The 20,874-nt window shown below is 37.0% G+C and overlaps 1 protein-coding gene across 1 annotated transcript in view; it reads right to left on the bottom strand.

The window, feature by feature from the left end:
• Positions 1–3,782: 3,782 nt before the first annotated feature.
• Positions 3,783–20,874, bottom strand: part of LOC147173600 (lipoxygenase homology domain-containing protein 1-like) — a 31,676-nt gene continuing 14,584 nt past the window's right edge. Inside the window, exons 29-43 of the mRNA XM_086077056.1 lie at positions 13,275–13,391; positions 13,046–13,208; positions 12,725–12,879; positions 12,444–12,653; positions 12,249–12,375; positions 10,609–10,817; positions 10,248–10,433; positions 10,044–10,171; positions 9,828–9,945; positions 9,567–9,744; positions 7,798–7,983; positions 7,499–7,669; positions 7,279–7,411; positions 5,866–6,021; positions 3,783–4,593 (exon numbers count right to left, since the gene is read on the bottom strand). Coding sequence (XP_085933182.1) covers positions 4,113–4,593; positions 5,866–6,021; positions 7,279–7,411; positions 7,499–7,669; positions 7,798–7,983; positions 9,567–9,744; positions 9,828–9,945; positions 10,044–10,171; positions 10,248–10,433; positions 10,609–10,817; positions 12,249–12,375; positions 12,444–12,653; positions 12,725–12,879; positions 13,046–13,208; positions 13,275–13,391 — 2,718 coding nt within the window. The 3' untranslated portion in view covers positions 3,783–4,112. The remainder of the gene's footprint in view (positions 4,594–5,865; positions 6,022–7,278; positions 7,412–7,498; positions 7,670–7,797; positions 7,984–9,566; positions 9,745–9,827; positions 9,946–10,043; positions 10,172–10,247; positions 10,434–10,608; positions 10,818–12,248; positions 12,376–12,443; positions 12,654–12,724; positions 12,880–13,045; positions 13,209–13,274; positions 13,392–20,874) is intronic.

Genomic DNA, 20,874 nt, shown 5'->3' with positions numbered 1-20,874 from the left:
AAGTGAGGGGGAAAAAGTTGTAATTGTATAGGGAAAATATTATAAGGAAGTATTTGGGAAAATAAAGTGGTAGATGTAGTAATGTTATTAGATTGAATCTACAAGGTTTCTAAAAAAATATATCAAAATTTTTACTTTTTTTGTTTTGTTTTTGCTATGCTACGTCTTTATTTGCTTTAAATTGCAATTTATTTGACAATATTACACTTTCTTTCTTCTTATTTTTTTTAAACTGTAACATTATGTTTTAGTGTTATAGTGTGTTTTTTTGCACAAAATGAGGACTATTTTTAAGTTCCCAATTTTTTGTCATATTATGGCTTCATTCTTAACTCATTCACTGCCGTTGATGGCTACAGACGTCAAAAATTAATTTGAACTATTTCTATTAGTTTAACATTTTTTTCTACTTTTGTTAACAAGAGTATGAAAACCTATTTTTTATTGTACATTTAAAACAGATTTGAATTTTTTTTTATTAATTATGAGTTAACTAGTGAAGTCATACGATTAAAAAATCTAATCGCCTGACGCCCCGAGTTTTTTATAATTTTTAAGTCGCGTCAGGCGATTAAAATTTTAAGTTGTTATTAATCGCATGACTTCAATAGTTAACTCACGATTAATCAAACATCTTATATCTGCTCTAAATGTACAATATATTTTTTTCTAGGTTTCCATACTTTTGTCAACAAAAGTGGAGAAAATGTTAAACTAATCGAAATAGTTCAAATGAATTTTTGACGTCTATAGCCGTCAATGGCAGTGAATGAGTTAACAGGACATACAAGGCGTCTTAAGACGTCACACTCTAAAAACAGTTGGGTCAAAAGTAACCCAATTAATAAGGATAAGTCTATTTTTGACCCATATTTGGGTTATTTTTGAGTGCATTATGCACTTGTTTTGTAATATGAAGTGGCCATGAAGTTTATATGCGAGCACAAAATAATTTTTAAAAATGAAATTACGACTTTTTGTCCCTCTCAAAATGCTTTCATTATTCCTATGATTGGACTTGTTGCTTTCCCCCTCAGCGTGGCGCTAGCACTGCTTGGTCGTCATCGGAGAATAACTTGATTGTGTTTTTCTTTTCCTCTCATGTGAGACCTCCATCCAAACAAAACAAAACAAAAAAAAAGCGCTGAAATAACGGGAGGTTCTGCTAGTTCACATAGAATGCTGTGATTTAAAGATGCCTTAAGTATTTAACAATCATTATTTATTACTAACTGTAGCTAGCTAGCTATCGTGGTGGAATATTTAATGTCTCATAACTTTGCAATTTAATGGATATATTTATTTAAAATAAGACAAAAATATGACAAAAAAAGAATACCTCATTATGCATTGGGTCGGTGGGGATGCTTCTGCATGCCGTCTGTGTGATTATAATTTGTTTTAATTATCCCCCCCCCTCCCAAAAAAAAGAAACTTTTGAAGCCAGCATGGTGCTGTTGATCGAGATGACATTCCCTTTAGCTTCCCCTGCTTTTGATTGATCGGAGACACGTTTTTGTCTTAGTAATCGCTCTTTTTTTGCCATACGATGCTGCTCGGTAATCAATCGTTTTTTTGACTCCACGTTGCTGACACTCACATCTGGATCCCGAGGCCACGTGTTGCTCCTTTGTATTGCTGGCTGTTTTTCCGCTTGGTGTGCTTGGGATTGTATTTTACTTACTTAAACATGCTAACTTGAGCCATTATTGACAAATATATATTTAAAAACAACAACACAACTATAAATGGAGTGCGGATGTAATAAGCTAACTTTTCAGTGTGCTTTTCCTCTCGATACTAATCATTATTTTGGAGATAAAAAAAAAAAGGGAAAACTAAATATTGGATTTGAATGAAGCTTGCTGGCTGGTCTTGACTATTTATTATTATTATTATTATTATTGTTGATTTAATTTTTTTGTTTGTTTAGCGTTTTTGAATGACTTTGTGTGCTCTCACTGGCCTTAGCCCAGGGTGAACCCCAACCCCCCCCCCCACACCCTCACCCCCCCCGCCCTGTGTGTTGCTTCCGAGCCAAGCGGAGCGTAGCCATGGTATTAAATGAAGTCCAGCCGACGAAACAGTAGAACTTTGAAAGCACAAGCTTTTTCAATGCATGTCCTTCTCAGGTTTTCCTATGTGTATGTGGGAGTAGCTCTTGTTTAGATGTCTTTCATATGATGCTGTATACCTTCTTGAATATTCCTTTCTTTGCTGCTGACAGTGAACAACAATGAGAAAAAAATGACAAAAAACAACAACAACAACAAACGTGGATTATGATTATTATTATTAACCTGCCAGTGAAAAAGGGAAGTGGCCATCTTTGTACAACACACTGCTGTTTTGCTGTAACCGCGCAATGTTTTATGATCTTGAGTATTTTATAGAGAAGTAGAAGTATGTATCATCAATAATATGAAAGCAATAGCTAAAGCATAATGAAGAATAACATTGATCAGTGATGAATATTGTGGAGACAAAAAAAAAAAAGAACCTTTAGATTCACTCTGGGTGGATTTTTGTACTGTATTTATTACTAATGACAATGCAAAAAGTTGCATAGCTTAACCCAAACTGTTCTGTCTCTTTTTTATTTATTGTCTTGTATATGATCTTTTTCTATGTGTTTTTCAAATAAAACGCCTAAAATGCTGACAACAAATGCACCTTTTCTGACGCATTTATTCATAGCAGCACAAAATGACAGTTTTTAAAAGCATCCTCCGCCAAACATTTATTGACAAACCCTGACTTACCAAAAAAAAAAAAGTAAAACAATATACACAGCCTAATAAAATATAAAAGTTTTGTTTTAACAATTTATTGTTGAAGTGAATTTTTCCAGTTTTTCTGGCTTTGCATATAAATGAAACTTGCAAAAAAAAAAAATGAATGTGACACCATTCTTCTAAATGCTGTTAGAAAACCAAAAATCGAAATGTCTGATATTTGCTGTCAATAAAAAAAAAATAACATACAGATCAGATCATTGTCCTGTTGCATGTTGGCACAAGTTTAAAATTTAGGCTAAGCAGGGAAGTTTATTAACTCAGCCAAGGATGTTGGGATTTAATGTAATTAAAAATAAATAAAATCAAGACTTCCAGAAAAGAAACAAATTGAATAATAACGCGTTAATGATGTTTAAAAGTTTCATTCACACTGACCATCGAGCGAAGTCAGGCCAAAACAATCCAACATGTTGAATATCCCCGATATTGGGATTTTTATCTGTTAAGATTATCGTTTGCATGTCGGCGCGTCTTTACCATTGTCTGAAGGGGAGATTCTCCTGCCGTGTGAACCAGGCTTAAATCAAGATGGAAGCAAATATGAATAGTTGCAAATATGTGAAAAAAAATGTCAGGAAATGCCTACTGACACATCTGAACTTTATATTTAATTTAAAATGGTGGCAGGTGTGTGCTGAAATTTTGCAAATTTGTGATTAATCGTGAGTTAACTAGTGAAGTCATGCGATTAATTAGGATTAAAAAATGTAATGATTTTTTTTTAACTCATTCACTGCCATTGACGGCTATAGACGTCAAAAATTCATTTGAACTATTTCTATTAGTTTCACATTTTTCTACTTTTGTTAACAAGAGTATGAAAACCTATATATTTTCTTATTGTACATTTAGAACCGATATAAAATGTGTTATTAATTGTGAGTTAACTAGTGAAGTCATGCGATTAATTACGATTAAAAAAAAATTATCCCCTGACGCCCCGAATTTTTAATAATCTTTAAGTCACGTCAGGCAATTAGAATTTTTAATTGTAATTAATCGCATGACTTCAATAGTTAACTCACGATTAATCACACATTTTATATCCGTATTTCTAAAAAAAACCCACAAATTCTAGTTTTTTTATACTCTTGTTAACAAAAGTGGGAAAAAAATGTTAAACTAATAGAAATAGTTCAAATACATTTTTTACGTCTATAGCCGTCAATGGTAATGAATGAGTTTGTTTCAATTGAGTTGTTGTACAGGTTATTGTTTACATTAGAAAAGGTTTGAAATCTTGGTCTTAAAAATAAAAAAAAACACAAAATGTGGCATATGAATAGGGGGTGTGCAGACTTTTTATGAAGGTATCTAGTACTTGGGGTAGAGAACCCTCTCTGTGCGGCCGTCAGCCTTGCCCTTGTCCAGCCACTTGGCGCACTGAAAGATGGTGGTGACCGAGTTGGCCGTGTTGGTGACCTCCACGCACTCCAGAAACCATCCGTGGTTGATTCCGCTGTTGTCGTGCTCCACCTTGATTCGGAGCAGCTCGCCAAGGTCCAGCATCTCCACCACGAAGCGGTCCGTGCGGCCTCGCTCGAACAGGTTGCGGAACTTCTTGCGAAGGTGACGCCGGCCCGAGTCGCCGTTGACGCCGTAGACGGTGATGTGGACGTTGGAGTCTGTGCCGGCGTCCTTCACGTCGCCGGTGATCACGATGATCTCGTACTTGACGGGCACCAGGTTGCGCACTTTGCTGGCGAAGCTCTCCATCGACTTGTAGCACTCGAAGGTCTGGAACTGATCCTTTTTGGACGCCAGGGGCACTCGGGCGTCGCATTGGAAGAAATACCTGAGGGATGCGAGTTTGGTGGCTGCTTCACTGGACACTTCATTAGGTACACCTGTGCAATCTTCATGGCATGTGATACACTTTAAAAACAGTTGGGTCAAAAATAACCCAACAACGGGTCAAAAATAACCCAACAACGGGTCAAAAATGGACCGATCCTCTACTTTGTATCAAGGAATGGGTCTTTTAGTGTAAAACAACTCATAAATATTGGTCAGATCCTTTACTTGGGTCAAAAAATTGGGTCATTTTGTATAAAAGAACCCAGAAAGTTGCGTCAAATTGACCCATAAAGTGGATTAGTCCTTTTTTTTTAAACTATCCATAATTGGGTTACCAACTGTTTTTAGTGTGTACAAGAGCTGGAACAAACATTCTGATTTTTTTTTCTGTTTGGAAATTAAGCACAGGCTACCAGCAAGGATGTTAAAAATGAATATTCACTGAATATTAATCACCCTCCAGTTGCCCCCCCCCCCAAAAAAAAAATATTTTAATTTTTAAAATGGAAAGAAAAAAAATAAGAAAACATGGGGGGGCATAAAAAATGTAATAAAAAAAAGAAGCTAATTGTATCCCCAAAAAAGTTTAATGTATTTTTTTTTCTCACCCCAAATAAAAATAATCCCCCCATTTTGTTGTTGAAAAAACTATTATTTTGGGAGAAAAAATATTTAAAAAAATTTGGGGGGAGGTGGGGCGTAATGACGGTGGATTTTTTTGCGTGAAAATTAAAAATATATATTAAAACTTTTTTTTAATTTTTTTTTTTAGATAACATTTTTACTCTAATCCAGTGGACCCCCACATAGTTCCGTCGCGGCACCCACAAATTCACTTATTCGCAATTTAAAAAATGTATATTTTCACTTAAAAATTGTTTTTTGCTTGTTTGGGGCTTTTTTTAGGGGGAGAACCCCCCTGCTTTTTGTGGAAAATTATATTGGAGGTTTATTAACATTTTTACAGATTTTTGGGGGTTTACTAAAAACAAAACAAAAAACTAACTAACTAAACTGCTGAGACCAAACAGTTCAATCTGAAATATCTGGTGGGCTACTGTCCAACCAGGCTCCAATGCAAGCAGACTGTAACACCAGCCCAACCCATAAGCCAAACAACCAACCAATCAACCAAAGCTCGATTTGTAATTGAAAAAGTGAACATGATTATCTTTGAAAATGCAGAATTTGCGTTCCAGCACTTGCATTCGATGTCATGAGACTGCGTGAAGGTGCATTTGACACGAATGAATGAAGCGATGTGACTTACTTGTTTCCCAGCTCTTTTTCGGTCACCGTCACCTCGGCCACGTGCCAGCAGGATTCACTCTTCACCTTCTTTCCGTCTTTGGTGACGTGTCCGATGCAGATGCCAGCGATCTCGCCCAAGTGCTTGGACGAGAACTCGAAGGTGGAAGTGGCGCCGCTTGTCAAATAAGACCCAAAATTCAAATAAGTGCGATTCATGGCTGATTGTTTAAGGTTTCTGTTTAACTCATTCACTGCCATTGACGGCTATAGACGTCAAAAATTCATTTGAACTATTTCTATTAGTTTAACATTTTTTTCCCACTTTGGTTAACAAGAGTATGAAAACCTAGATTTGTTTTTTTAGGAATACAGATATAAAATGTGTGATTAATCGTGAGTTAACTATTGAAGTCATGCGATTAATTACAATTAACTCATTCACTGTCATTGACGGCTATATATGTCAAAAATTCATTTGAACTATTTCTATTAGTTTAACATTTTTTCCCACTTTTGTTAACAAGAGTATAAAAACCTAGATTTGTTTTTTTAGGAATACAGATATAAAATGTGTGATTAATCGTGAGTTTACTATTGAAGTCATGCGATTAATTACAATTAACTCATTCACTGTCATTGACAGCTATATACGTCAAAAATTCATTTGAACTATTTCTATTAGTTTAACATTTTTTCCCACTTTTGTTAACAAGAGTATAAAAACCTAGGGGGGGGGGGAATTATTGTACATTTAGAACAGATATCAAATTTGTGATTAATCGTGAGTTAACTAGTGAAGTCATGCGATTAATGATGATAAAAAAAAATGTAATCACCTGATGCCCCTAATTTTTATAAACTTTTCTTTAAAAAAGAAGAAGAAAATATTATGAAAAATAAATAAATAAATAATTAATATTCTTCTTTTTTTAAAGAAGAAGAAAAGACTATTAAAAATTAGGAGCGTCAGGCGATTAATTAATTAGTCACATGACTTCACTCGTTAACTCACGATTAATCACAAATTTTATATCTGTTCTAAATGTACAATATTTTTTCTAGGTTTTCATACTCTTGTTAACAAAAGTGGAAAAAAATGTTAAACTAATAGAAATAGTTCAAATTAATTTTTGACGTCTATAGCCGTCAATGGCAGTGAATGAGTTAAAAATTTTAATCGCGTGACGCGACTTAAAGATGATTAAAAATCCGGGGCATCAGGCGTTAATTTTTTTTAATCGTTATTAATCGCATGACTTCACTAGTTAACTCACAATTAATCACAAATGTTATATCTGTTCTAAATGTACAATAAAAAAATATAGGTTTTCATATTCTAGTTAACAAAAGTAGAAAAAATGTTTAACTAATAGTTCAAATGAATTTTTGACGTCTATACCCGTCAATGGCAGTGAATGAGTTAAAGACCCACCATGAGAATTTGTTCTTCTTATTCTCCAGAACAAACTCCTTGGAGCGGGCTTTCCTTCCTTCCAGAACAATCCAGACGTTTTCATTGGTGGATGCGTCCTCTGTGTTTGCGGTGGTTATGGCAATCTCATATTCTGTTCCAAAGCAAATAAACACGGTCACCAGGACGTTTTCTTCGTGTCATCACGTTTGTGTTTTTTTTTTTTTTTTTAGTTACTGACTTGTTTTGTCACTAAGGTCCACAGCATCGTTGTTGGCACATGCCAGCTCCCTGATAATCTGCCCGTCGTCTTCGTTTTTAGCCAACCAGCGGTCACACGGGAACCTGAATGTTTGATCCATGCTCTCGTCTTTGATGTCGATATAGTCCAGGTGCCAGCCCGGAGCCGCACCTTTTTACCAAAAACAAAAACGCAGCAATGAAATAAAATAAATTTAAAAAATATTTTTTCTTTCATTCATTTCATACTGAGATTGAGCAATCATCATTATCGTTAAACCGAGATGACGTCATCATTACCTTTGTTATCGTGCCACACTCGCACCTTGGAGAGCTCGCCCAGACTGAGCATGTCAGGGAAGCGGAACACGTCTCTGGTTTTGCGCTCAAACTTGTTCCTGTTGGCGCTCTCCTTGAGCGGCAGCGTTCCCGTGTCGCCAAACTCCCCGAACGCCATCAGACACACGTTGGCGTCCGTGCCGGCGCCTGAAAAGTGAGAGGAAAGAGGAGATTTGTGTTTATCTACATGCAAATGTTTCATTTGGTGTCTTATTTTGATACTTTTTAGTGCCAAAATGATAATATTAGTAAAGTGGGGATATGAATTAATTGATGCCCATGATGAATGTATTGACAATATTTTTTAACAAAAAAAAAAGAAGGAAAAAACGATCAGCTTTTTCCATGAAAAACTGGGTTTGGTTCAGCCCAAAACAAATACAAAAATAAATAAAAATTCCCCCCAAAAAATGCTGGGGAAAAAAAATCAGCTATTTCCATGATAAACTGGGTTTGACTCATCCAAAAATAAATAAATACATACATTAATTAATTTAAAAAAAACACATTAAAAAAACTAGAGCTGTCAACCGATTAAATTTTTTAAATCAGATTAATCACATCTTAGAATTGTGATTAATCACGATTAATCACTTAATAATTAATCGCTTTTTTATCAACATTTTTTTTCCTCGCCAAATTTGAAGAGCACCGGTTATGTTAATTATTTTGACACTTCATGTTATGAGGACGATCCACTGCACACGCTCATCCTCCTCTTTTTCTAATCAGTTAATTACTTGCATAATTTAAAATGGGAAAAAAATGACGTAGCCATTTCCTGTTACGCTAAAGGCTAATCTATGGTCAAAATTAATAGTGCGATTAATTTGCGTTAATTCATGATGAATGTAATCATTTTTTGTGATTAATTAATCAATTAACACTTTAACTTTGACAGCACTAAAAAAAACTAAAATATATTTTTTAATATTGAAAAAAAATTGTGCATATATTCATAGGTGATGATGTATATGGGGAGAATCGTGACGTCGTGAAAAAAAAAGAAATTGAATACAAATAAATTATATTCCAATATATAAAGTATAATTAAATAGAAAAATGTCATTGAAAAATCCAATTAAATAATGATAAACCTAAAGAAAATGTATGACCCAATCATGAAATAAATATACTGCACTGGTTGTGAAATAAATGATTAATTTACAATTTCCCCCCCCAAAACTTTTTGTCACATTTGTTATGAAATTATTGTTATTATGAAATAACAGTAGTACATAATTTGTGAAAATAAATAAATCAGCCCTCCCTGGCACCATTTTGTGCCTCTATTTTGACTTGACTTGACTTGAGAAAGCGGTGTGATTGATGAAGTGTCAATGACTTTTTTGTGTCGACTTCATAAAAAAAAATCGGAAAAATAATCTCAAAAAAAAAAATCGGAAAAAAAATTGAAAATAAAAAAAATCTGTATTACAACAACACTCCATTACAAAAAAAAGGGAAAAGGCGCTTTTCTATGATCACAAGCACGAGGAGTGAATAAATGGTTGTTGCTGACAACCAGTCCAGGGCGTACCCACCACCACTAGCCCCCACCCCCACCCCCACCCCGCCTCTCACCCAAAGTCATCTGGGATAGACTCCAGCTCCCCCACCATCCTCAGAAGGATGAGAAAATGCATGGATGGACCTTCACCTGATATATGAAACGTGAAATATGACCACAAATGTAGTTTCCGTATATCTGAGAAATGAGTTTGACTCACCCATGACATCACTGGTCTGGACTTGGATGACGTAGGTGGTCTTCTCCACCATCTCCTCCTCGTCCACCGTGGCCGCCAGCTCGCACACTTGAGTCCTTCTGGGACCTTTGCTCTTCGACAGCCAGTTCTCATAGGTGAACGTGTACACCTCCTCGGTGGTCAGGTTTCGCAACAGGATCTGAATAAAAAATAAATAAAATCTCAGAAAACTGTTGATGGTAAAAATGATTTTGGGATATTATTTGGCCGTTTTGAAGTTACCCTGTCGAGGAACCAATCGGGACGACTCCCACTGCCGTCGATCCTCACTCGTATCTTCTTTAGTGGAGCGATGTCGTCCACTTCTTGGGTGAACGTGTCCTCTTGGCCTCTCTCAAACCTAAACAACCATTAAAGGAAGCAAATTCAAAGATTTATCATATGCCTTAATAAAAGTTTCAGTCAAAGTATTTCACAAGAGTAATTTTTCCTTCTAACCTGTCCTCATTCTTGGGCAGGAGAACTTCCTCTGTGCTTCCATTGGCTCCGAACACAGTCAGGAAAATGTTGGTGTCCGTGCCGGCGTACTGCGTGTCGCCCGTGACAACCGCCACGGAATAAATCACCTACACAAACACCAGGAAGTGAATTTTCCGGCCCGTCGCCCACTTCGCCCAAGCTGCCGTGTTGGCCGGCGCTCACTTTGCGGTTGATGCTGATGGTGCTGGCGTCCAGCGCGTTGAACAGTCGGACGGTGAGACCGTCGCCCCTGTCTTTGGCCAGCCAGCACTTGCACGGGAAGCTGTACTTGACGCCTTTGGTGGGCACGCCGATCGCCAGCTCGTCCACCAACCAGCAGCTCTCTGGTGTGGCGCCGTTGTGGCCGAGCTGAGGAATGGAAGGAGAAGAAAGAAAACGGTAAAAAAAATAAATCAATAAATCAATATTTTTGACCTGTGTGGTCGTTATCAAAAACTTTGAATGCAGTTTATTTATTGATTTTATTTTATTTATATTAATCCTAATGTCTATTGGATATCTTTAGATGTTTGAGAATTCTCACTTCCACCCGCTTGATCTCTCCCACGTCGGTTCCATAGCACACAAAATGCTCCATGCTGCCAGCCGGGAAGGATTTCTTCCCGTCTGGCAGGTCCAGCCACAGCCGGTCCGTCTCCAGGTCTCCGGGGCCGAGGATGATGACGTAGACCCTGGCGGTGGTGCTGGCGTCGCGCTCCAGTCCAGTGGACAGAGTGAAGTGATAAGGGATGACTGAGGAGCCACACAAAGGGGAAGAGCCGTGTTTGTTCGGGGCTTTAAATGTCATTAAAATCACTTGTTCGTTGGTTGTGTGCAAAGACAATATTTGGTTAGAGCTTCTTTAAAAAAAAATTAAAAAAAATACAAGAAACCACTTTTTTCTTCTTCTTCTTTTAAAAAAAACAAAAATAATGAAATTAGATATTTGTGCTATGTTTAGATTAGAGGATATAAATAAACTCCAGATGCAAAATACATTTTGAAATTGGATTTCTGTGCATTTTAAGACTTACTGGAGGTACTTTTTTTTTTTGTTTAGTCACGAAGAGGGTCTTCTGCCCAGATTTAGTCATAACTGTTTTAATTTATTCATTTCCTCAGTAGAACTTTTATCTGTGGATGTGTCTTTGTGAGTGATGTCGCAATTTCTGCCAAGTGTCTGTAATCAATGATGTGTTTAAAGTCTTATCGTCATGACTGGGATCTCATCTATTTCCACAACAATGTAATCAATGATGTGTTTAAAGTCTTATCTCATGTCCGGTGAACTCCAGGTGGGCTGTTTGGAGGGGGCGTTGTGGTACCGCCCCTTCAAGATAGTATAAGAACGTTGTGAGTCCGCTGTAACTACACACTTGCGAGAAGCTGCAGCTGTGTTCTGTAAACTCGCTCGTGTCCGGAATATTCTGTAGGAATAAATCCTTCGAAAGACCCGTTCACCAATCTCCAGTCTGTATTCAGAAAATCAACATTCTCTCTACCCGAAAAACAACGAACACGCGGAAGACTAAGATGATCTTCTAACAGTCAAAAAAGGTGTATGAAATTCACAGTTACTAAAGACACATTATTTAGGTGTTAGCTGAATTTTTGAGCCAGAAAATATTCTTCAAAAAAGAGGCTTAGAGCTGTTTATTGCCACTCCCAGTTGACGTTCACTGTCATCAAATAAAGAGAATTACAACTTTGTGCATTCAAAACAACCACATAGCTGAGTCTCTTAGTCCGCTAGCTTAATGCTAATGCTAAATAGCATGTAGCAGTGCTACAACCCTTTTAACAACTGTTTGAATGAACTAACCAATGTGGCACACAAATTAGAGCCGTACAGCTATTTAACTGATACAGTGTGACAATTTTTTTTTAATTATTTAAAGTCTATCTAATTATGTCATTACTGTATGTTTCTATAGCCTGAAGTACAATATTACGCAGTGCTATTTTTCCTCATTAAAATACAAATGACAACAATTGTAATTATTTATTGTTGTATTAGGGAAATTCACCTCATTAGAAAATGATGCAATAAGTATTTTTGAAGCACCAAAGTGGAGTCTCATACGGAGCGCTATTCAAAGTAGCATCAAAACTGAGCGGAAATAAACCGTACTGCGTATACGAAATGCTACCATGGAATATATACAATGTATTTTTCATCCTTACTTGGCCCTTCTTCCACCGCTGCCATCTTTTTCTTCTTCTTCTTCTTGTTTGCATTCCTATCCAGACCCATTTTAGCTTGAGCCATCTTCTTGGAATTTGGATCAGCGTTTCTTTCGCCTTCATATCCCTGAAAAGCAAACATTGGGGTCGTTTCAGTGTGCCGTTTTTTTTTTTGTCCCGCCACATTTATTAAACCTTGACAAAGAATGTCCTCTCCAAGCGTTTGTCCTCCTTTTTCCTGGACAGCCAGCGCTCACACAGGAACATGTAAACCTCCTCCGTGTCCACATCCAGCACCTCCACCTGGTCCAGGTACCAGTCGGCGCCCATCATGGAGTTGTCGTGGCGAATTCGGATCTTAAACACTTGGCCCAGGTCTACCGCTTCAATGGTGAATTTGTCCACCTAGAAAGCGGACAGCGTTCAAACGTGACGACCACTTCTTTTTTTTTTTTTTCATGTCTTCACCCTAATACCTCTCCTCTCTCAAACTTGTTCCTGTTGTTTTCAGATCTGGACAGTTTGCGCTCTCCCGTGTCTCCGAGGTCTCCGTAGACGGTGAGGAAGACGTTGGCGTCCGTCCCCGCTTTGTACATGTCACCAGTGCGTACAGACACCTGGTACATGTGAGCTGGCACAGCAAGACCAAATTAGTCAACACTTTTTCTCAAATGATGATTTTAGTTTTTGGATGTGAACATTCTCATTTATCTGGCTCGTATTTATATACTGACTGTTCTGTGCATGTGTGCCAAATGTCAAATAATTGACAAATACAATTTGGGATTTAAGCTCACTTTCCAAAGCATCCTCCACCTCGGTTTCGGTGCGCTTCAGAGTGCCCCCCCTGAGGAGTTTCTCTGTGATGATGTCCGACGGGACCAGCTCCCTCACCGTCTCGCCGTCATCCTCCGATTTAGCCAACCAGCGCTCACACGGGAAAATGGTCGTCTCGGAACCCTGTCGTCAAAGTTTGTCATTAAATTTAAGGACCGTGTTTAAAGACAGTCCCCCCCCCCCCACTACCTTTCCTTTCCTCAGCAGGCGTCTGATCTCCACTCTGTCGAGGTGCCATCCGGGATTAGAGCCCCTGTTGTCGTGACCCACTCGGATCTTCTCAATAATGTCGCCGACGTCTTCCAACTGGCACAGAATACATACACTGGATATGAAAAAGTTCTACACGAAAAAAAATTCTTATCTTGGTTTTTTTTTTTTGCTTTTTTGCTTTATCTCACAAAACCTGACATTTGACCAGGGGTGTGTAGACTTTTTATGTCCACTCTATACAGTAGAGGTTTCTCGTAAAAAAAAAAAAAGAGGCTTCTAGTAAAAAAAAAATTATTTTTTTTTCTTCATTTTAGTAAAATGTCTTCAAGCTGAGGGCTAAAACATCAATTTAACCACGATTCTATAGTACTTTTTGAGTTTAACAATAAACTTGAAGAGTAAAGCATTCATTTAAATACACTTTTTTTTCTTTTAAACAAATCATCCTAACTTGTTCAATTAATGTAACAATTAGGGATGTAACAATATTCAAACATCACTATATGATAAATATTACAACATGAACTTCAAAATACAATAATTATCACTATATTGTGATAAAAAATAAATTAAATAAGGTCATATTGGCGCTAAAAAGTACAATATTGCGTTTTTGTACATAAGAGCAATGATGTAGAAATAGGCTTGATTGTCATGTGCTCCTATTGACTCAGCGCCGCAAAGTATGATGGTCTATGTAGTTCACAATGTTGTGTTTGGCTGAAGAGGGCCAAAAGTAGTGTATTTTTGATGGAGATGTATGGGAGTGATAACCACCGCAATGGCCAAAATGATTCCTAATTACATTTGCACTAATAAACTAACCATCAGGGGGCGCTATACCTGCACAAATGGAATACAACCTCGCCTTTTTAACAGTTGTATTTTTTGGGGGGTGACGTGACAAAAAACTGATCAAAACTGAGTGGAAATGAATCATACTGCGTATACTAAAGGCTACCATTTAGTTAGTCCCTCCAAACAATATTTCTTGATTCATACTAGTGTTTATCAGCCATTTGTAAATTTAGTCTCAGTTTTAGTCATGTTTCAATCACGCTTGTTAGTTTTTATTATAGTTAGTCAACCTCATCCTGTTTGATTTAGTCCATTTTTAGTCGACTACAAATCTAGCATTTTAGTCTTTATTTTAGTCCAAGAAAACATAATTTTATTCGTCTAGTTTTAGTCAACAAAAACTGTCAACGTCTTGGTTTAGTTTTAGTCAGGACAATCACAAAACTATTCCACATAAAATTTCCTCTCATCTTTAATGAAAAAAAAACTTGACACACAATTACAGTACATCAACAAGTGGCTACTATGGCTCCATGCTACTAGCTAGTAAATTAGCCGGCATTAGCTAGCAGTCGGATTAACATTATTGTTGAAACGTTATAGCCGTTGGATTAATGTTAACTATAATTTACTTTATTTTCCCTAACCTTTCACTGTGTATCAATCTCCTGTCTGTCCCATGTGTTTGTGCATGTTGCACTCGCTAGCTGCGGATTTGAAATCGGGGTGTGCCACTGTTTGTCACATGACCTTGTGTTAAGTTATTAACATTGTTTTTCAGTTTTAAATTATATTTTAGCCGTTTATAATTTAGTTAACTCAGTATGGCTAAATGAATAGCATTTTACTGTGTCTCACACTCCTGAGAAAATAAGGGAGTGTATGGGTCTGGTATCTGTCTCTTCCGAAGGAGACGGGCCGATGTGTGATTGTTTCTCTCTAATCTGATTTATAGCTATGGGAACTTGCTGAACTTGCAGAAGGGAGGAGAGAGGGATTTTCTTGTGTTCATTTGGTTGTGACCAGGTGTGTTGTGGGCTGACCTTTTTATGAACCCTCTTTGTGAATAAATAGCGATGTGAGCCAAGAGGAAGGAGCCACATCAGAACAGAGACATCGCTTGGATGAATTTGTCAATGTGGACCAGAAGCTTCTGGTAATTAAAAACTTTGCAAAGGAACTCCTTCAACAGAATCTCACCATTCAGTTAATTGAACACGCAAAGAGTACAATACTTAATATTGTCTACTCTAACAAATGGTGACCGCCGACGCTGAATTATAACGAATGGTCTCCTCCGTTGAACCAAACGGAAGGTGTTATTCTGACATGGAACAAGCTGCGGCGTTCAAGGACGGGCGGAACTTCTAGGCCTAAATAAATAAATTACGGTAAGTGGAGATCTTTATCCACGTAGAAGAAGTTTTGTCTGTCTGGTCCGCTGCAGTTGGTTTTTTCGTCTTCCAAAATTGTCTAAATTTTAAAAGAGATCTGTGTGAACGAGTGTAGTTTGATGTCGTTCTATTGTGAGTTGTGATAATTCCGACGATATTGAACTAAACACGTCGTGGAGTGGTGCATTTGAAGGTGACGTAATGCAGACTCGAAGTGATGAAGCTTTTTTGTACAGGAAGAAATAGCGGTTAATTTTTTGATTTGTTTTGTTTTTCGTCAACGCTATGAAGAATCCTTAGACCATAATATATAAAAGGGTTTGCCGGATGACGTAACAAGTCCTTCTTGGTTACTAAGTATCGCGAAGATTATGGTACGCGCTTCTGTTTTTTAAGCAGTTTTGACCGGATTGGGGACGAGTATCATATTTGTTCATGGCTCTTATTGAAAAAGTCCTATTTACACGTAATATGTTTTTTGAAAAAGCGCCTGTTTGAAATTGAACAGAAAGGGGTCCAGGTTGATTACAGCGATGATTGGATTTTTGTATCACTGTATTTGCAATCGAGAGATTACGTGAAAGATTTTATTTCAGTTTTGGCGTTCCTACTTTTGTAGTTTTGGGGTCAGGATTTCCGTATGAATACCTTTTGTTCTACGGTTAAATTCGATGGTACGTGACATTTTATTTTGAAAATGAGCGCCTTGCAGAAATTTTGCAATGTATGGAGAACAGTTTAGCTCAGCGGGATTGGGTAACCGCTGTGTATAAACGAGAGGTCACGTAATTCTTATGTCTGTTTGTGTGTGGCCATATGTGTTAACATATTGAACTATTAATACTAAAAGTGAGACGTCACTGTATTGATATATATTAATATTACTTGTGTGGGATAGATACCGGAAGTAAACAAAAACTACAAACAAAAATGGAGGCGATTTCGACCCGGATACAGAATGGTTTGTCCTGAATGCGCTTCCGGTTCAGCGAAAAATAAAAGCGTCGATGAACAATGAAAAAACGAACTATGGATCGATTGTATACAAAGCTTTCGCTGGACAAAATGGTATGTCAGACTTTTGTATTTTCTTTGTTGGTAATGGAAAAAGGCTGAATTTGATGCTAAAATGACTCCAGCATTTGTGGAGCAGTTTACGGATGGGTTGTTCAAAGTTACCAGTTTACTGAAATCACCGTATAAAACTGCAGTTTAAATGCTATAAGATTTGTAGACAACGAATTGAAGGAATAACACCGTTTATTTTTTTTTATAATGACTGAAGAGTGTGCGTATGCATTTGAGTGTGTGACCTAGCTTCTAAAAAAGGTGGGGGTTTGTAAGTGAGAAGTGTGCATATGGGGATTTTGTTTGTTTTTCTTTAATATTTTAACTAAGTTTGGTGTTGTTTTGTGTGAGATGATATTGTTGTGATAGTGGCGTTTGTTTTATTAATGGGAATATGATAAAATAGGTTTTGCGATTTATAGTGTTAAGATTCCTCCCCCCCCCCCCTTTCCCCCGTTTCTAGGTTAGAAAAAAAGGTGGGGGCTGAGCTGTGCGCTGTGAGCATAATGTGTCCTCGTAATGGGACTCTTTTTTTTGTCAAAATGGTAAGAGAGGAATGATAAACAATATAAAATAAGTAATAGTATTTGACTGAGCTAATAAATCTTTACACTTTAATGATTGATGACGATGGTTAATTTGTTAACTTTCCCTTTTCGGGACAAATGAATAAAGAGTAATGATAAAATAATGGCATTTTGTTTGAGAGTTGATATAATTATGCCTACATCTTTATAGCTGTGGCTGGAAGTAAGATAGTTGAATAAGGAGTTATGAATGTTTTTGAAATTGACATGTTGATAATGATTTTTAATATTTGTTTTTTCTCTGAGTGTGTCATTTCAGAAACTGATGTTTGAGTTCCAAGGCAGATGAGGGTTTGATGGACTTCACTGATTACAAACTGCGAACGGGATGCGCCCCAGCTGCTGATACGTTGTATGGCTAGTAGCTATTTGAAGGGGTATTGAAAAAAAAAAAAAAAAAAGAGAAATGAATAAAGAGGCTGTGTTTTTTACGAAACATTTTTGAGAAAGCAGGGAGTGAACTGTCTTGCTATGATCCCATATCCTCAGTCTGGCATTTTTAAAGCATTGTATCAACGAATGTGCATTTTTTGATCAGGTGAGCTCTCAGAAAGACTGTGTGTCATCGGATCCACATTGCAGACTGCGTCTGAATGGATGTGGCAGAGATCAAAGGTCAAAAGCCGCAGAGCAACAGTCTTCTCGTCCTGTGCCTAAGAAAAACATGATGTTCAAATTCCTCAATGCCCAGTGACTGTGTATACGCCTCATTCTAGTGACTTCTCCCCTATGGCTGTTTTGCATCCAGAGGAAATCTAAATGCCTGCTCTGAACATTGCTGCCACAACAGCCGCCATGCTGGCCAGGACTGAACATTGACAACAGCTGCCGTCCTGCCTTTTGCTGGGGGTCTGGACAAAGAAAGTTGGTGGTCGGAATGAGATGTGATCCATTCAGTAAAATGCTACATGGTGATATGCAAGGCATTCTTAATGTGTTGGGTGGGGAACTGTGATCTATAGCAAGATATTTCAGGAAATTGAAAACGACATATGTAAATTTGAAATGAGGGATTGAGAAAAATTATTTCAATCTATAGCCTATTAAATTTTTGCCTATATTTTTGGGAGAATCAGTTTCTGAATTGGTACAATGGGAATTTTATTAATATGTTATGATATGATATATTTTTATTTTCCCCGTGAGGAACTTTTTTGGACTTCGTCCAGCTGCAGCTATAGTATAAAATAAATAATAGAATAAAATGAGTAGTAACAAGTAAAAGACTAACTAAGAGTTTGATGGCTAAGTTTGATTTTTTTTTTAACAGCACTGTGATTTATAAATCCCAGAAATATTTTGTGTGCTGTGTTTTTTATGAGCCCCGCTAATATGTGAAAGATTAGCAGTTTGAAGATGATTTTATCCTCAGCCCCACTAAATCTGTAAAAGAGGTGAGGTTGATTAGCAGTTTAAATAATTTTTGGGACTCTAGGAGAATTAGAGTAATATGGTTATCTCTATTTTTTATGGCCCCAAAGTCATCATATATTAGTGTCTTAAGTTGTATCTGCTTATGCTCAGTTTTATAGTGTTTTGTAGCTCTTTTGTTTATTTTATAGCCTGATTTAGAGGGTTGACTTATTTATGACGTCTTTTGAGTCATGAGGTTTTTATTTTGTCCTCCCTTTTATCTTGACGTGTTTGAAAAAATCAGTGGATCTTTGTCAAATGAGGGAGTTTATGTTTAAGAATTTAACCAATGTAGACGAGTTAGAAAATTAAAATCAAACTTAAAAACGAAATTAAAAAGGTTGTGGGGTATCGGCCTACACTCCAATTGACAGGATGAGTTTGAAAATGATCATTCACAGTTTGAATATGAAGAAATCTATCAGAGGAAATCGATCGCAAAGTAAGTCTGAAGCAAGCAAGGACAATAATGCATATTCGCCGAATGAAGGTAATTATATTATATTATATCTTTTATCTCAGAATTACATTTGAAAAATGTAATGTTTGGAGCCCAGTGTTTGCAAAAGAGTATAGATAATATGAATATATGTGAGTTTTTCCCAGCATGCCAGGATTCGGCCGGTCATGGGATTCTGGGAAGAGAATAAGAGATATGAAAGGCACAGTTATGCAAATTTAGAACAAATTAAGTCATGGTAAAAAATTACCTATTATTGAACAAAACCTATTTGAAAGATAAATATTTATAAGCTCTGTCTTATATTAATGAATGAGCGAATGTCATTCAACTCAATCAAGGGCTGGGCTCTATTTTAATGTCACAAAAATAGATCTTTTCCTGTTCCAACAGCACAGGACCTACGGATCTTAATCAAATAACATTTATTAATCCCAACTAACAAAAACTATCAGGGTTTTTTCCTCCAAATAAAATTTATGTGAGTTTATGAGAAACTAAAAATGAAAAGTTTTTGCACTCAGGAGAACGGCCCCAGGGGGTTGGTGAGGAAATCTTGTGCAGTTCTCTGCACAGAGAAAATGCCACATCTGGTCTACAAGGCTTCCGGAGACGTGCCAGGCTCGGCCATCTCATCAACTGATGCTCTCAGGTTGAAAGGAGAGACGAAATTCCACAACTGGAGCATCAATCTTATCACCTCCGACCTGGAACCACGTCAAATGATGATCCAGTTTCCGGCTCAGGAGCTGTCGTTTGAGGACATCATTCAATCTTATTGAACGAAGATCAAGATCAAGTGCCTTTTCTTGGGCAATCATTCCTTTGATCAGTCACATTTTGGGCAGAATAATCCCAGGTGACAAATCGAAGAATTTGGGTAGTCTACCCCAAATTCTTAAAGAAGAGACGAACTATTGCGACAATCTTTTCATTAAAAAAAAAAGAAAAAAAAGACCTTCAAAGAACTTCATCACAAGATGGCTTCAAAGAACACATATTCGTCTGCCGATACATTGCGACACTTTTTAATGAACAACATTTTATGTTAAGCCTCACATATGCTATGCTTATTTTACTAAAAATCTTTTAAATGTATCAAATTGTTTTTTAATGTCATATGATTGCTAAATTACCTCCTCTTCTGCTAAAGGGATGTTTTAAGGATAATTATTTTTACCACACAACCATTGAAAAAAAAATGTTTTAATGTGTTGAGCTCTTATGAGCTCAAATGAGGGATTGTTAAGTTATTAACATTGTTTTTCAGTTTTAAATTATATTTTAGCCGTTTATAATTTAGTTAACTCAGTATGGCTAAATGAATAGCATTTTACTGTGTCTCACACTCCTGAGAAAATAAGGGAGTGTATGGGTCTGGTATCTGTCTCTTCCGAAGGAGACGGGCCGATGTGTGATTGTTTCTCTCTAATCTGATTTATAGCTATGGGAACTTGCTGAACTTGCAGAAGGGAGGAGAGAGGGATTTTCTTGTGTTCATTTGGTTGTGACCAGGTGTGTTGTGGGCTGACCTTTTTATGAACCCTCTTTGTGAATAAATAGCGATGTGAGCCAAGAGGAAGGAGCCACATCAGAACAGAGACATCGCTTGGATGAATTTGTCAATGTGGACCAGAAGCTTCTGGTAATTAAAAACTTTGCAAAGGAACTCCTTCAACAGAATCTCACCATTCAGTTAATTGAACACGCAAAGAGTACAATACTTAATATTGTCTACTCTAACACTTGTCACAGACAGATAAACAGAGACAAGATTTTACAAAAAACATTTTTTTTCGTCTCGTTAGATTTTAGTTTTTAATGAAGTGAAGTACATTTTTGTCTCGTCTTCATTA

This window comes from Leptonotus elevatus, chromosome 5, assembly GCF_054856555.1.
Source record: "Leptonotus elevatus isolate MCC_2025b chromosome 5, RoL_Lele_1.0, whole genome shotgun sequence".
Lineage (NCBI taxonomy): Eukaryota > Metazoa > Chordata > Actinopteri > Syngnathiformes > Syngnathidae > Leptonotus > Leptonotus elevatus.
This window is presented reverse-complemented; position numbering and strand designations above follow the sequence as displayed.